The sequence below is a fragment of the Suncus etruscus genome, chromosome 12 (genome assembly GCF_024139225.1).
Source record: "Suncus etruscus isolate mSunEtr1 chromosome 12, mSunEtr1.pri.cur, whole genome shotgun sequence".
In the NCBI taxonomy this organism is placed as follows: domain Eukaryota; kingdom Metazoa; phylum Chordata; class Mammalia; order Eulipotyphla; family Soricidae; genus Suncus; species Suncus etruscus.
The window spans coordinates 5902443-5920258 of record NC_064859.1 but is presented as its reverse complement, the minus strand read 5'-3'; the positions used below and the strand labels follow the sequence as shown (position 1 = coordinate 5920258).

The 17816-nt window shown below is 34.9% G+C and overlaps 1 protein-coding gene across 1 annotated transcript in view; it reads left to right on the top strand.

The window, feature by feature from the left end:
• ENPP1 (ectonucleotide pyrophosphatase/phosphodiesterase 1) overlaps positions 1-17816 on the top strand; it is a 92832-nt gene that overhangs the window by 39455 nt on the left and 35561 nt on the right. Inside the window, exons 5-12 of the mRNA XM_049785016.1 lie at positions 453-578; positions 1395-1455; positions 11299-11396; positions 12479-12558; positions 13692-13811; positions 14925-15034; positions 16437-16502; positions 16798-16870. Of these exons, the coding sequence (XP_049640973.1) occupies positions 453-578; positions 1395-1455; positions 11299-11396; positions 12479-12558; positions 13692-13811; positions 14925-15034; positions 16437-16502; positions 16798-16870 (734 nt within the window). The remainder of the gene's footprint in view (positions 1-452; positions 579-1394; positions 1456-11298; positions 11397-12478; positions 12559-13691; positions 13812-14924; positions 15035-16436; positions 16503-16797; positions 16871-17816) is intronic.

Sequence of the window (17816 nt, the reverse complement as noted above, 5' to 3'; positions counted from 1 at the left end):
GAACCACACCTAGTGTGGCCCTCAAGCCAAATAAAATAATGAATGAAATACCAAAATTGTGTCAATTTATCTTGGGCTTTTCTATGTATATATTTCACAAAAAATTGAGTATGACATAAAATAATATCTCTGGTGGTTAGTGAGTCAGATTTAGATAGAACCCGATAACCCGGAAAAATGTCTGATGGGAGAATCCCAAGACCTACATCTAAGTTATACAATAATAGTTATGTTTCCCCATATTTCACAATGATGTGATCCCGAGTGTGTAACAGTGAGTGTCTGCATGTATTCTGTAAGTTTAGAGTGAGCAAAGTCATAGCAGATTCTAGGAGTGATGAAGAATTACAAAATAATTCATTGCCTTTTCAGGATCCAGAGCACAATTCTCTATTCATGTGTCAGATATTGAACTCGGACCTTAAAAATATGTTTTTCTTGATTGTTTCTAGAGCACATATGGACTTGCAGCAAATTCAGGTGTGGTGAGAAAAGATTGACTAAAAGCCTCTGCTCCTGTTCGGATGACTGCAAGGAGAAGGGCGACTGCTGTGTTAATTACAGCTCTGTGTGTCAAGGTCTGTTTTCTGTACACTGCTTTATGCAGAGTATCCTGATGGCTTCCGTGGGCTTAGCTAGGATTTGCAAAGGTTTCTTTTTCTTCTAACATTAGAATTTATAGGTAGTCTAGAGTAGAAAAGTTTTAGTAAGGCAAGTTTCAGATGTTCCCCAGGAGAACAAATGTGATAAACCTGATACTAGTAGAATAGAAATTTTGTCTACTACACATTGCCAGTTTTATACATATTTACTTACTTTCCTGCTTCTGTCCTCCTAGTATTTTGATCATTTGAGAGTATTTGGTAGTTAGTGTTGCATTTGTGAGACAGTAATAGTTTTTCTTGTAAATGAAGTTAATGTGCACCTGATTTTGAGAGGATAGACATGAATTTTTATGGGGTTAATATGTAAGTTTAATTTATTGTGATGCTCAGATTTCCTTGAAATTCTTTCACAAAATTTGACTATGATAAAGGAGCTTAATAGGACAAGAGATATTTAATAAGTTTCAAAGTGAATAGATGTAAGGTTATAATTTTTTGTTGAAAACTATTAATGCTCCAATAATAAAAAAAATTCCTTAAGTTTTCATAAAGACATCATTCTTTTTTGTTTCGCAACTGTACACTCATTGTTAAGATTGAATACTTTATCTGTTACGTATATCTAGAATCACGTCTCATGCTACCTTTGTATCTTAAATTTTGTTTCTAGTTTGAAAGTTTTGTTTCTGTCTTGGATATCTCAAATTTCATGTTGTGTCTCACAATACCCCAAATTGTTGTTGACAATGAAATATGTTCAACTTGCTTTATTTCTTAAAAATATTTTAGGTGAGAAAAGTTGGGTAGAAGAAAAATGTGAGATCATTAATGAGCCACAATGTCCAGCAGGGTAAGAATATATTGAGATATTAAAATTTTCTTTTTGAGAAGTACTTTTTTAAGTTTTTTAATTCCAAAATTGAAAATTAAAAACAATACCATTAATAATTAATTAATGTTATTTGTAGTTATGCTTTACATTTGTCACACATGATAGAACAAATGATTGTTACATGACCCCAACTGGACACCATTCGGAATGGGAGGTTATAAATATTTAACTGTAGTATTGATATAAAACAGAAGTACTTATGACTTACTTAAAGGATCTTTACATTTATTTTGAGTTTTGAAATTTGAACTAATAGCGAATTACTTTACATGGTTTTTAAAAACATTTATTTTAAGTTAATTTTTTCATTGAATTGCCATGATATCCACAGTTAAAAGATTGTTCATGATTGAATTTCAGTCATAAAATGCTCCAACACCCATTCCTTCACCAGTGTATATTTCCTGCCACCACTGTTCCCAGCTCAGACAAAGACACGAGAATGCAAAATGCAGAGGCGGTTTATTTGCTTAGGGTCCAAGACTTCCACCTAAGAGCAGGCTTCCAGTCAAGGACCCTGAGTCACTATTCCACTCAGGTTATATAGATGTTCAGCATCATTCTAGACTCACCAGTTACTTTCCTATTGGCATCTCCCACATTTCAAAGAACACATCTTTTGGGTCCCACTTAATGTTAAAATTCACACAGCCTGATTCCATGGTGACAGACACTGCCTAAGCTATGTCTCCTAACCTACACCCACCCGGGACGTCCTGGCCATCTGGTCCCGACCATTGGTCCCCTTAATTTCCAACTCTTATCTGAAGGTCACATTCCTATAGACATACAAGCTAACAAAAGGAGTATATAGAAATTACCAAGCAGTTTAATCAGATTAGCAAAAAGCAGAAACTTTCATGGGGAAAGCAGAAATCTCAGGATCCCACATTCCCTCATTTTTTGGAGTGGTGTCACTCTCCTGTGTCTAGGGGTCCACATCTCAGTGAAAGGGTGTTCATTCTTGCTGGTTGTCCAGCAGTTGCTGCAGAATTAGTCACAGTCAGCAGAAATATCAGGAATATCTGTATTCTGTTCTGGTTCCCTGAGCTGGGTCAGCTAGATCTCCAGGGGTCCTTCCATTCAGGCCACAACTCCATCACAAAGAAAAGGGAGGTTCCTGCTTCTTCTTTAATCTTGCAATTTAAACAGCTGTTGGGGTCATACTATCTTACCTAGAAAGAGGCAATTGATATCCATGAACATATAAGAAAATTTTATTCATCTTTTTTTATAGCTGCATAGTATTTTATTCCATAAGTGTAAACCGTAACTTTGTTATCTGTTCACCTGTTGTCAGCTACTTGAGTTGTTTCCAGATTCTGGATATTGTGAAAAATGTTGCAACGAATATAGTCATGCAAATCCTTTTTCTGCATTATGAGTTTGGACTCAGGGACATATTCCCAGGAGCAGTATTGCTGAGTCAGATGGGAACTCAATTTCTAGTTTTTTTTGAGGAATATCCATGTTGTTTTCCAAAAAGGTTGGTCCAGACTACATTCCCACCAGCACTGAGAACTCCTTTTCCCTGAATTTATATGTGCCAGCACTTGTTATTCTTGTTCCTTTTTTTATGGTAGTCTCTGTTGTATGAGATGATATTTCATTGTTTGGATTAGTACTCCTTAATGATAAATATTATGGAGCATTGATTCCTCTGTGTGGCCATCCATCTGTTGAGGATGTTTCTGTTTATCTCTTTATCCCATTTTTGATGGGGTTATATATTTTTTGTTAACCTCTTCTAGTGTCATATATATCTTAGATATTAATCCCTTATCAGATGTATATTAGACAAATAATTTCTAACAATTGTGGGCAATCTTTGTATGCTACTCACCATTTTCTTTGAGGTACAGAAACTTCTTATTTTAATATAGTCCCACTTATTTATTTTTGCTTCCAATTGCTTGACCAGCATTGTCTTATCCATGAAGATGCTACTTTAGCTTCAGGTCACAGAGTGTTCTGCCTACATTTTTCTCTGTGTACCTTATGGTTTCAGGCCTGATATCAAGGTCTTTTTAATACATTTTGATTTGCACATCATTAAAAGACTTTGAGTTCATTTTTTTGCATGTCAGGTAGCTGACCAGTTTTTCTACAACCACTTGTTTAAGATCTTTCATTGCTCTATCTTGTATTTTTTTTATCAAATATTAATTGATTATATAGCTAAGGGTCTAGCTCAGGATATTCAAGTCTATTCCATTGATCTTAGGGTCTGCCTTTTTTTTTTTTTTTGGTTTTTCGAGCCACACCCGTTTGATGCTCAGGGGTTACTCCTGGCTAAAAGCTCAGAAATTGCCCCTGGCTTGGGGGGACCATGTGGGACACTGGGGGATCGAACTTCGGTCCTTCCTTGGCTAACATTGGCAAGGCAGACACTTTACCTCTAGCGCCACCTCGCCGGCCCCTGAGGGTCTGTCTTTATTTTGATATTACGCTGTTTTTTTAAATTAAGTTTCTTTATTTTAGACACTGTAGTTTAGAGTTTTTAATAATAACAGTTATTGGGGACCGCTATCTTCCAGTTTTTCCAGTAAGTCACAGTCATGACCAACACAAAGGGAAAGAGGAGGGGCACCCGCTACATGCTTTCTAGACCCTTTAGAAAACATGGAGTTGTTGGGAGTACTCTTTGGAGTCATGCAGAGCAGATTGCTCTCGATTTAATGATATGCGGAAACTAGAGGATGCTCCACATCAGCCTGACATCAACGAAAGAAATGCACAGAATCCAGAGTCTTTAAATATAAAAGTCTGATACCAACTATAGCTAAAGTGTGAAAAAGTTTCACCGGGACCTTGAGAATGACTGGAGTTGGATAGACTGATATGCCTGGAAACCAGAGTCTGTCTTATGCCAATAAACTTCTGGGGTGAGGCCTTTTTGTAATCAGGTCAAGGATTTTTTCTCCCATTTTCTCCATTATTCTGGACCTATGCAAACATTGGCGATTGCCACTATCACACTTTACTATATTTTTTTACTCTTATCCTTTAAGGAAAAAAAAATACAACTTACTGAACTTAAAAAAAAACTACTGTAGTAGAATGCCTGTCTCGAAAACAGGCAGGGGATGGAAAGGGGGAAGGGGGTAATGTTGCACTGGTGAAGGGGGGTGTTCTGGTTATGACTGTAACCCAAATATGATCATGTTACTTAAATAAAAAATATATTTAATAAAAAGAAAGAAAACATGGAGTTGTTCCTTTGGCCATGTACATGCGGATTTATAAGAAAGGTGATATTGTAGACATAAAGGGAATGGACACTGTTAGAAAAGGAATGCCCCACAAATGTTACCATGGAAAAACTGGAAGAGTGTACAATGTTAACCAGCATGCTGTTGGCATTGTTGTAAATAAACAAGTCAAAGGCAAGTTTCTTGCCAAGAGAATTAATGTTCGTATTGAGCATATTAATCACTCTAAAAGTTGAGACAGCTTCCTGAAGGAAAATGATCAGAAAAAGAAAGAAGCCAAAGAGAAAGGAACTTGGGTTCAGTTGAATTGCCAGCCTGCTCCACCCAGAGAAGCACACTTTGTGAGAACCAATGGAAAGGAGCCTGAGCTGCTGGAACCCATTCCTTATGAATTCATGGCATGAGAGGCATTTTTAAAAATAAAAGATCTCTGAACTATCAAAAAAATAATAACAGTTATTGCCCACATTGAGTATTCCAATACCAGTTCCACTGCCATTGTAGCATTCATTCGACCCTTGTTACCAGTTTCCCAAACTCCCTTGGTAGGCAGGGATAATTTAATTAATATCACTTAGTACAGTTAAATGGTAATGGAATCACTGGGGGGAAAAAGCCTTTATTAAGGGAAAATTTTTGAAAATTGTCATATTTCTCAATGGGGCTGTTATGTCATTCTGAAGGTCTACTAAGCTGTATATTGCTAGTTAATCATTCTGTTGTTGGTTTTGTTTTATGTGGATCCTATAATTTCACATTGTGTATACCTGTTATACAGGCAGTATTAACATTATGAGGGTGTTGTGAGATTGCAAAAGTAGCTATGTGGTCCATGATTTTGAGGATCTGTGGAGCTGGGATAAAGAGCTTATATGGCAATAGCAGTTATACATAGTTATGGCTGCCTGGACTACTGGAATAAGAGTTGTGGAGGAAAGAGACCTGCCTGGCTCCAGAGTCTGAAGGTGTCAACCACAAAACCTGGCATACTTGGAGCTTTTGGGCAGCTAGGAATCTCTGCAGAGGTTAGTGGAAAAGTGATGAAGCTGGGCCATTCCTGTGGTAGCAATTGTAGGGGAGATCTGTATGTGTATCCAACAGGCCCTCAGCAGGGTGGGAGACTTGTACTCCTCTCTCCCTAAGGCTACAATGAGATCTGCTGAGAGACTTTTATGTCTATGAGTTTTTGCTGTTATTTGTGCCTCTCTTTTGAGAGTTGAATCATGTTATTTTAATTACTACCACTTTGTAGTAGTTTAAAGTGGGGCAAAGTGATGCCCCCATCTTCTTTTTTTCCGGGATTGCATTAGTTATTCATAGAGGTTTATTGTTCATATGAATTTCAGGAGTTTGTTTGGCGGAAGTATAGCCATTTTTTTATGTTAGTCTTCCCAATCATGAGAGGAGATATGTTTCCATTTTCTCCCTGTTCTATTTCTTAAAGTAGTGTTTTGTACTTTTCTTTGTATAGGACTTTCACATCTTTAGTTTAAGTTCATGCTGAAATACTTGACTTTCTGAGGCACACTTGTGAATGGGATTTTTTAAAATGCCTCTTTCTTCACTTTCGTTATTTGTATATAAGAAAGTCATGTATTTTTGTATATTAATTTTGTAGTATGCCACTTTACTATAAAAATTTGTTTCTAGAAGATTTTTTTGTTGAGTTCTTAGGATTTTCTAAATATAGCATTACGTCATCTGAAAATAAAGTTTGACTTCTTTTTCTATCTGGATGACTTTGATCTCATTTTCTAATAGTTTTAGTACTATATTGAATAGACATGGTAAGAGTGGCCAATCTTGTCTTATACAGCCAGATCTTAGAAGAAAAGTTTTTAGTTTTTCCTTTTTAAGTATAATGTTGTGGGCTTGTGGTAAATGGCTTTGGCTATATTTTGGAAAGTTCCTTCAATTTCCATCTTGTTCAGAGTTTTTATTGGGAATGTGTGTTAGATTTTGTCAAATGCTTTTTCTACATCTATTTTTATATTATCATATTATTTTTATTACATGCTTAGATGGTTCCTACTTGGTTATATTGTATGACTTTTATGATGAATTGTTTGATTCTATTTGCTAGTATTTTGTTGAGGATCTTTGCATTTGTATTCACCAAGGATACTGGTCTGTAATTGTCTTTTTTTGTGGTGTCTGTATGCTTTTGGTGTCAGGGTGATGTTAACTTCATAGAAACTGTTTGGGAGTGTTTTTGTTTTGTTTTCTTTTCAATTTCCTAGGAGAGCTCAAAAAGTATTGTCAGTAGGTCCTCTTTAACGGTTTGAAAGAATTCACAAGTGAATCCATTTGGGCCTGGGCTTTTGTTTTGGGGAAGACTTTAATTTATCATTTGAATTTCCTTGATTGAGATAGGTCTGTTTGGATATTTTAACTCATCTTGGTTGTATCTTTGGAGGTTATAGGAGTCCAAGAATTTATTTATTTCTTCTAGATTCTCATTTCGCGTTACAAAGATTCTCAAAGGAATCTTCAGTTGTCATTTGAATTGTAGTGTCTGCCTGTGATGCCCCCCCCCCTTGTTTCTTTTGTGGTTTATCAGGTTCTCTCTGTTTATGAGACTTGTTCATTGTCTATCCATCTTCTTTAATTTTTTTCAAAGAACCAGCTCTTACTTTCATGGATGTTTTGGATAGATCTCTACTCTAAGTTTTATTATTATTTATTTGTTCCTGCCTGCTTTTGGCTCATTTTGTTGCTGACTTTTCATTTTCTTAAACTGTCAGTTAAGTTATTTATGTGGTCCCTTTCTTCCTTCCTGATGAGTGCTTCTAAAGATATAAACATTTCTCTTAAAACCACTTTTGCTGTAAACCACAAATACTAATAGCACATGTTTTCATTCTAATTTGTTTCCAAATATCTTTTGATTTTTGTCTCTGACCCACTGGTTGTTCAGTATTGGCTCTTTTATTTTCAGGCATTATAGTTATTTCTCAATTTCTATTTTAGTTCACATCTATTTTCAGTGCATCATTGTCTGAGATGATAGTTGACACAAGTTCTATCCTCTTGATTTTATGGATTTTGTGTTACAGCATGTAGTCTGTATTTGAGAATTCCTATGTGCATGAGAGAAGAATGTGTATTCAGCTTTTGGGATGTGAAAAACCATATATATACTATATATATGTATAAATATACTTACATATAATTATATAATATTATATAATTATCACAATCATAAACCATTACATATTAATTAATGTGTTATAATAATATATTAATTATAATTATAACATATATAATAATTTAAATGATTATTATATAATATATAAATATATATACTAAACCCCTCTCTTCCAGATCTTTCTTGAAAGAAGGTAATTTTTTCTTGACTTTTTGCTGGTTGATCTATTAAGTCGTGTGAAAGTCTCCAATTACAGTTAGATTGCTATTGATTTTTGTTTGTTTGTTTGTTTTGGGCCACACCCATTTGGTGGTCAGGGGTTACTTCTGGCTAAGCGCTGAGAAATTGCCCCAGGCTTGGGGAGACCTTAGGGATGCCAGGGGATCGAACCGCAGTCCTTCCTTGGCTAGCGCTTGCAAGGCAGACACCTTACCTCTAGCGCCACCTCGCCGGCCCCTTATTTCTTTTTTTAAGTCTATTAGCAATTTTAAATATTTTGATAAGCTTTATTGGGTACATATATATTCAGGAATGGGATTCTTCCTGTTATATATAATCCTTGATTAATAAGAAATGACCCTCTTAGTCTCTTATAACCATTTTGAGCCTGAAATCTATGTCTAATATTAATTAGCATGGCCACTCCTGAAGAATTTGTCTTCCAGCCCTTTAATTTGAATCTGTGTTTGCTCTGATTATTTGAATGTGTTCCTTGTAGTTTGCAGAATATTGAATTCTTTTTTGAAAATCCATTGTGAAAAAGAAAAAAGAAAAAGAAAGAAAATCCATTGTGTTACTTTTTGTCTCTTAATTGATGTATTTAGTTTATTGACATTGAGAGAATTATTGTAATGGAACATCGGGCCTTCTTTGTGTAGAAATTGGCATGTTTGTGGTGTTTGTCTTGTCAGAGTATTCCCTTCAATTCTTTTGAAATGGGTTTTGAGTCTGTGAAGTTTCTGAGCTGTTCTTTATCCTTGAAATTGTGTCTCCTTTCCAGTCTGAATGAAAATCTAGCTGGGTAAAGTATTCTTGGTGAGGCAGTCATTTTGTTGATTTTTTTCAATTTGGGCCTGGAGAGTTAGTTGCCTCTTGTAAATCTTAAGGATGCTCCCTTGTATGTTATTTCCTAATTTAATATTGCTGCTTTCATTATTCATTATCTGTGATTTTCATAATTCTAATTATGATGTTTCTTGGAATGTTTTTATTTGGACTTTTTTTTTTTTTTTTTTTTTTTGGGCCACACCCTGTGACGCTCAGGGGTTACTCCTGGCTATGCGCTCAGAAGTTGCTCCTGGCTTCTTGGGGGACCATATGGGACGCCGGGGGATCGAACCGCGGTCCGTCCTAGGCTAGCGCAGGCAAGGCAGGCACCTTACCTCCAGCGCCACCGCCCGGCCCCTTATTTGGACTTTTAGTTGGTATTCTTCATGCCTGTAGGATGCGGGTACATGTGCTCCCTAGTCTGGGAACTTCTCAGCGATATTTTTTGTCTGTTTTTTGGGTCACACCTAGTAGCACTCAGGGGTTACTTCTGACTCTGCACTCAGAAATCATTCCTGGCAAGCTCAGGGTACCATCTGGGATGCCAGGGATCAAATCTGGTTCTGTCCCAGGTCAGCTGCATGAAAGGTATGCTATCACTCTGGCCCACAGGGTTATCTTTGATGGGTACTTCTTCATAGGGTTGTCTTCTTGGCTCTTTGGGATGTCAGTGATTCCTATATTGTTTCTTTTGAATTCATCATGAAGTTCCCTTATCAGCTTTTTGTTTATTTTAAGACTTTTCTATCTTCTCATGTTATCTGGAGCTGATTCTGTCCTCAGCAGTTGTTACTCTGTTGGTGTAACATTCCAGTGAGTTTTTTTTTTATTCCAGTGAGTTTTTCATTTCACCTACCAAGTTTTTTAGTCTGTCATTTCTGTTTTTGAAGTTTTCTCGTTTCTTCTTTCATATTTTCTTGATTTTTATCAAGTTTATTTTATATTCTCTTGAGTTTTTCATTGCATGAATTCTTTGAGTTCCTTGAACATTCTCAGCATTTCATCTCTAATGTGTTTATCAGATGTTTTATAGCTAGCTGGCTGAAACTGGCTGAGTCTTCTGTGCTATCATTTTTGCTTTCTAAGCATGGTGGGCTTCTGCTTTGTTTTCCCTTTGTAACAGTCTAGTTGTATTTATTGTGTGTTTCTATGTGGCTAAGAGACTGAAAGAAATGTGTGGCATGGAGTAGTCATACTACTCTTAGGCTTTGAAAGAGATGCAAAACTGGTATTTCTGAGTCACAAAGAGTAACCTCCCTGCCTTTTTATCTGTCTGCCTCAGTTTCTTGGGGTTTCTTTGTAAACTCTGGTAATAACACAACTTATTTACAAGAGAGTCCTGCATAATTTTGATAAATCACATTTTCCCCCTCAAGTCCCTTATGTAAGTTAAGGCATCAAAACCAAAAATAAAGTTCGTATATTGGACCAGGAAGATGGCTCAGAACTTAGGGGCTCATGCCTTTCATACTGAAGTATGAAGTTCAAATCTCTAGCACTGCATGACTACCTGAATACTGTAAGGGATATTTAGGTTATTTAGGTTCCTGAGTACCACTGAATTTTTATCTTGGTTACTCTTTACATTATTGGACTGATAAGCACCATATAATTGGGCTGAATGTGGATTTCTATACTGTGATTTGCTGAATTTTATTGGGATACTGAGGTGGGATTGTTGACCAATTGGTGACTGAGCACCATAAACACTACGTGAGAGGGTCACCCAAAATGATTAGTTTTCTATGTTTGGGGGCCACACATTGTTGTTCAGGTGTTCTTCCTGCCTCTGTACTGAGGAATTGATCCTGGTGGTGCTTTGCGATTGAACCCAGGTCAGTTGCGTGTAAGGCAAGAACTCTACCTTCTATACGCTTTCAGGTTTAAACTTTGCTTGAAATTCAAAAATCAGAAATTTTAAGGAAGAGTTTGATATGCTTATCTCTGTTCTAATGTCTCTTCACACATGATTTGATTTTTTGTATTCAGAAATGTGTTTCACCTTTCCAAAATATAGTTATATTTGTTCCTCATTATTTATGAGGATTGTTTCCAGGATCCTGCTTGTGTGCAGAAAATATTCCTCCATCTGAGTAGCGTTTATTTTTTATTTTTTTGGAATAGTGAAAATTTTTTTTCTGTCTAATAACTAAGAGTGGTATGGATACTAATTCATACTTTTTGATTATATGTACATATATTATATAAATGTAAAAGTAATGGCCTGAATATAAATTCTTATGAAGTGTCTTTTATGTTAGTTTACTTTTGATCATTGACTGTCTCAGTGGAATATATTCATTGGATATGTGCTAGCATCCAGAAAACTTTCATTGGGATGTGTTGTTTTTCTGCACTTTAAACATCCCTTTTTATTTTCCTCCCTTTACCCAGGTATGAAAAACCTCCTACCCTCTTATTTTCCTTGGATGGCTTCAGGGCAGAATATTTACACACTTGGGGTGGACTTCTTCCTGTTATTAGCAAATTAAGTGAGTAACTTCAGAATTTACTGTTGAAGTATCATGCTTGGAGTGATTTAACAAGGAGTCAGATAGTTTTTGGAAAAATACTGGTAGAACGTGGCCACTTTACTAATTTCTTTTATCATAAAATAGTTTCCCTGCTAAAGAATAGTCTTTAATACTTTAATTATATTGAATCATACCCTTATACTTCTAAGATAATATAATTATGTTAGGATTTTTATTCCTTAGCTAATATGTCATGTATATGTTAAATACATTTTATTATTTTCATAAATATAATTTATTAGATTTTTAAAATTATTTGTGGTAAAATAATCTTTTGGTTGTTTTTGATTTTGGACCATATCCAACATTGCCAAGCTTACTTTTGTGTATGCTCACTCCCAGCAGTGCTTGCAAGACTAAACAGGTTGCTAGGGATTAAAACCGGATTGCCTGCATGCAAGGCAGGTGTCTTAACCTATGTACTATCTCTCTGACCCAGACTTACTAGTTTTAAATACATTAAGTCGTTTCTCATCCCTTCCTCTCTTAAATGTATGTCACTTGCATCATTGTTATTTTTCTGAGTTTTTGGCAGTGGTGGGGGTTGGTGCGCAGGGCTCACTGTTGGCTCTGCAATTAGAGGTCACTCCTAGTAGGACTCAAGGCTGGACACTGAACCTGTGTCATTCACATATAAAGCAAGTGCCATCCCCATTGTGTTATTGCTCTGGCCCATTTATCATTCAAGTTAAAAAAAAGATAGTTTATATAAAACTATACATGGTTTTTTTGTTATTATTTAGCTTTAGCATACCATTGAACTTTAATAGAAGTAAATATAACTATTTTAGTGTTCTTGGAATTCTAAAGTATTTTTACCATAACTTGAATATATAATTTTTAATGGACATTAAAATTACCATAGTAAATGCATAGTATGATATTATGTTTGCAGAAAAAAAAACTATATCTGGAAAGACTTTTAAATTATGAATTTTAACTTCTAGAAGAAAACAGTTTTGTAAATTATTTCACTTGAAAAGTTTTTAGAAAATTTACAGATTGTCCATTGTATTTAATAATATTTTTTTCTCTTGTAGAAACCTGTGGAACATATACTAAAAATATGAGACCAGTGTATCCAACAAAAACTTTCCCTAATCACTACAGCATTGTCACAGTAAGAGACTCATTTCATTGTTTTTGTAGATATAAACAGGTTTTATTTGGAGTTCCAAGGGGAGGGAGAGGATAAGATAGAGAGAAACAATCTCAAGAGAGAGTCCAGTCCTCTCCAAAAGGAGAAAGATCCAGTACATATCCCAAAGTTAAAATATTCAAAGTCCACATCTTGGGTTGGAGGTATGGGTGCCATATCCATGTGGACACACCATGTGCATGGGCTGGGAACACACATAGGTTTATTTCTGTTTTTACAGTCTCATAGAAGTGACATGGGAATGTTAATATTTTCAAAGAAATAACTAGATGTCATATCAGAAAAACATCATTTTTTTCCATTGTATATATTTAGGAAAAAAAGTAGTTTTTGATTTTTTCTGACCCTCCCTCTCTGTGCCTTAAGAGGTCCCTCTGCTTCTATCTTGAATTTTCATTTTATGAAGAGGTGATATTTGAGGGTCAAGATGCTCTGTTTGTTTCTTTTTTTTTCCTTACAAATTATAGAGCTCACTTCTTTTGTGCCCATACTGCCCACACTCAACATATTCCCAGCCTTTTATGTTTTGGGGTCACACCCAGCAGTACTCCTGGTTCTACACTCAGGAATCACTCCTGACAGATTTGGGATGGGGGTAAAAGGGGTATATGAGATGTCTGGATTGACCCAGGTTAGCTGCATTCAAGGCATACACCCTACCTGTGGTGTTATTTTTTGAGTCCCATCAGCCTCAGATTTCATTTAAAGCCATTAAAATGTATTAGATCTTAGAACTGAAGTCTGAAAATAATACTTTATCCTGCAAGGTTACATATTATACTTAGATTCAACCAAAAAGGAATTTGTTATGCAGAAAAGTTTCACTTAGCTATGCTATTTATTCATTTAAAATTTGAGAGCTTCATCCATTGCATGCTTCACTTGTTTTTACTGTTTTAAATATAAAATTATGCACCTTCTAATGCCTTTTATGACTGGTTATTTTGATCATATTTTTATGATCAATTTTTATAATTTCCTACATAACTATTAGGGTTTTATAGTTTATAGTTATCCGTTTCTGTTTGAAAGTTTTGTTCTGTGGCTTTACTAATATTGAAAAACATGCATGAAATCTGCATTTTTATTTTTAGGGACTTTATCCAGAATCCCATGGCATAATTGACAATAAAATGTATGATCCCCAAATGAATGCTTCTTTTGCACTTAGAAGTAAAGAGAAATTTAATCCTGAGTGGTACAAAGGAGAACCAGTAAGTTGTTTTTTATTTTAACTACTGCTAAAATAGTTAATTATTCTTGTACACTTCAGTAAGAGTAAAATACTAGATTTCTTGGAACTTTTTCTTTTATTTTCCTACCTTTCTTTTATAAAATAATTTTTTGTGGTGCCAAGGATTGAACTCAACTTGGTCCACATGTAAGGAAAATGCTCTACACTTGAGCCTCAACCTGGCATCATATCCTTGGAGGGTTTTTTCCCATTGCAGTTTTTAATAACTAACTTTACCATATCAGAGCCATTCTTTCACAAATGAATATGAATGTGAATGATCATCTTATACATATATTTTGATTCATAGTTTAATGAAAATTATTTATTTCACAGCTGAATTTGTTTTTTTTTTTCCTGCTGGATTTTATGTTCTGAACTAATAGTACATAATAATACTTTACATAAAAATGCTCAAGGATTTTGAAAAAGCCCAGCATTTCTTGGCATTATTTGAATATGCTAATAGAGGTTTCTGTCATTTAGATTTTCTGAAATTTTTTAATTGACACATTATTTCCATGAGAATTATTGGATTATTTGATATTCCTCTTAGAAAGACAAGAACATGACAGTTAATTGTTACAAAATCAAGTTTAGCTATATTTTGGGGAAATTAGAACAATGCCCTGTACTTTGATTTCTTCTCTCTATATTATAGGTAATATTAACTACCTCCAATAATTATTAGAATCATTTGAATTAATAATCTAGTTTGCTTATAGAATACTATTTAGAATTACAATGGCCAGTAATAAGTATTTAATAAATTTTAGTTATTTAGATAAAATATAAACACATTAAAGGCATTTATTGATTTTTCTTTTAAGGGGAACCTATTAAGTTATGAATATTGCATTAACATTGCAAAATTACCAATTTTCCATATTAATATTTGAAGTTCATCATCTTGCTGATGGCTATTTAATCATGCTACGTGCTTATTTTGTAGTTTAGATTCTGGAGTTTATATTAAATTTAAAAACATTTTGCCATTTAAGAAGAATGCTCTAGTGTTGCATGAACACACTCGAACACTTCTGAGATTTTATTTTTACCTAACTTTCTAACTTTCCTTCATTATTTTCCTCAGATTTGGCTTACTGCAAAATATCAAGGCCTAAGGAGTGGAACATTCTTTTGGCCAGGATCAGATGTGAAAATTAATGGAATTCTCCCAGATTACTATAAAATATATAATGGGTAAGTACATATGTACTTTTTCCTTAGACCTATAGGGTATAACATTTTTTTTTAACCCCAACTCAACTTCTTTTTTTTTTTAATCACACCTTAGGAAGGTACCTGGCATTTGAAAGATAACATAGATGGAATATATAAATTGTTAGATGGAATATAAAAAGGCAGTAAAATTGAACAGCTTTAACAAGGTTTTAGAAAGTGCTGTTTGTGGTTTATGCACAGTGTGTTGGGTAATAGTGAATAATGAAATCATGTGAAAGAAGAGGTCTCTGTGTGGATCAATCTCCTAGAAAGCATGGAAATTAGGAGCCAGAGATGACAGAAATATTAAAAGTAGGTGCAGGTTGGAAAGAGTCTCTGGTCTGGAAATAATATTTAAAGGCAGTAATCAAGGGCATTTCTGGATTTGCATTTTCGTAGTAGTTTAATATGTATAAAAGTAAAGTTAAAAAACTATCGATCTCTAGGATGTTAAAAAGTTCATGGCATTGAAAAAATTTTGTTCTGGGAGACTTACTCAGGTTAATTTCAATGAGATTACTTTATACTTAAGAAATTTCAAAATCAAAAACTTATACTTAGGAAATAACAAAGTTAAAAAATTACAACATCAGTATAAAAATACACTGGAAGAACTAATAGAAAAGATCATAAATTTCAAAAAAAGATGATAAACTAGGGATAGGGAGAAAGCTTGAAGGACTTTACTATAGCACTTAATCCACATGTGGGAGAATTGGGTTTAATCCCCAGCAGCATATGTCCCTTTTATGCACCTTCAGATGTAGTCCACAAACTCAAAACCTCAGAAATAACTTTTCTTTGACAACTTGTGTTGTTATTTAATCTTTGTGTTTGATATCAGTGTGCTGTCCTTACTACTTACTATTATTTTCATTTCATGGTAATTGTGATTTTCCATGCCTTGCATTTTACTAGGCATTTTTTTAACTTCTTGAGATATAAGGAGAATATAGCTAGCTGTATTCACGATCAAATTGTGTAAATTCAATCATATTCCCAGAGGAAATCACAATTTCTACTGATAGAATGTTGTTGGCAACTTTCTGCTCCCCTTGCTCTTTTCCCTAGTATATACAAATCCATTGTCCTTCATGAGCTTCCCATCTGGAAAATATTGACACAAGTTATTTGGTAGCCACTGCTATCCTTTGGTAGAGGGAAAGTATACTTAAAAAGAGTATAAAAATAACATTTTAAACTTCATCACAACTTAATTTTTTAATGAATAAGATTAGTTTTTTGCTCTTTAGTCAAAAAAACAAATTTGCACTGTTCAAACACAATAGGCAGGTTGAGATTACATTTCATGAAGTTTAGCATAAAAATTCAGGTTTAATCCAAACAGTTACAGATGTTTCATTTTATTTATTCATTTTAGTTCAATACCATTTGAAGAAAGAATATTAACAGTTCTTAAATGGCTGCAGCTTCCCAAAGATGAAAGGTATGCAGATGACTAATTCTTTTTTGTCCATATCTCAGAGTTTTATAGAAATTGATGCACAATTATTTTAAAATAGACTGTAAACAGACCTTACAATGTTTGTGGTATTTTATATGCCAACAACATCTTTAGTGAACTATTATAGATACATTTTGAAGATTCTCAAAATTATGTTTCAGAAATGTATAAATGTTACCAATGTTGTAAATATTTTAATAACTACTATTAAATTGTTCTTTCCACTTTGTTTCCAATATGTTCGTAAAATATTACATTTTGGTACTGTTTGATTTAGACCACACTTTTACACTCTGTATTTAGAAGAACCAGATTCTTCAGGGCATATGTATGGACCAGTCAGCAGTGAAGTAAGTACATTTTTTATCTGTAATTATTGCATCCTGCTAACATCTAACCAAACCTTGCTTTGAAGCAGGCTTAGAGAACATTCTATAAGATTTGATTATTTTTGGGGCCGGGTAGGTGGCGCTGGAGGTAAGGTGTCTGCCTTGCAAGCGCTAGCCAAGGAAGGACCGCGGTTCGATCCCCCGGCGTCCCATATGGTCCCCCCTAAGCCAGGGGCGATTTCTGAGCACATAGCCAGGAGTAACCCCTGAGCGTCAAACGGGTGTGGCCCAAAAAAAAAAAAAGATTTGATTATTTTTTGGTAAAAGAATGTGTATGCAGAATAGATTTATCAAAGTAAATGACACACTTGATTTAAATCTACAGTTGGATTGTATTTATACTCTGAATAGTAATTAAAGTAAATTAAAACAATTGTATATTTCTTTTCAGTTTTTATTCCTGAAGCTTTTTTCAATTCTGTATTCATTCTATTAACTGATAAAAGTGCTCTGAAAATATTTTAAATGAGAAAGATTTCAATTTTTTTTTTGGTTTTTCGGGCCACACTCGTTTGATGCTCAGGGGTTACTCCTGGCTAAGTGCTCAGAAATTGCCCCTGGCTTGGGAGGACCATATGGGACACCTGGGGATAGAACCACGGTCCTTCGTTGGCTAGCGCTTGCAAGGCAGACACCTTACCTCTAGTGCCACCTCGCCAGCCCCAGATTTCAATTTTTTATGAAAAGAGAAATAGCAGCAGAATCTCTGCTCTGTTCCCCTTTAGTAAATATATATATATTCTGAGATTGCTTGTGACAAAGCTTGGTCATAAAAAAGTAGGAAACTGGGCCGGAATAATGGTGCAGCGGCAGGGCATTTGCCTTTCACGCAGCTGACCCAGCACAGACCGAGGTTTGATCCCCAGCATCCCATATAGTCCCCCAAGCCAGGAGCGATTTCTGAGCA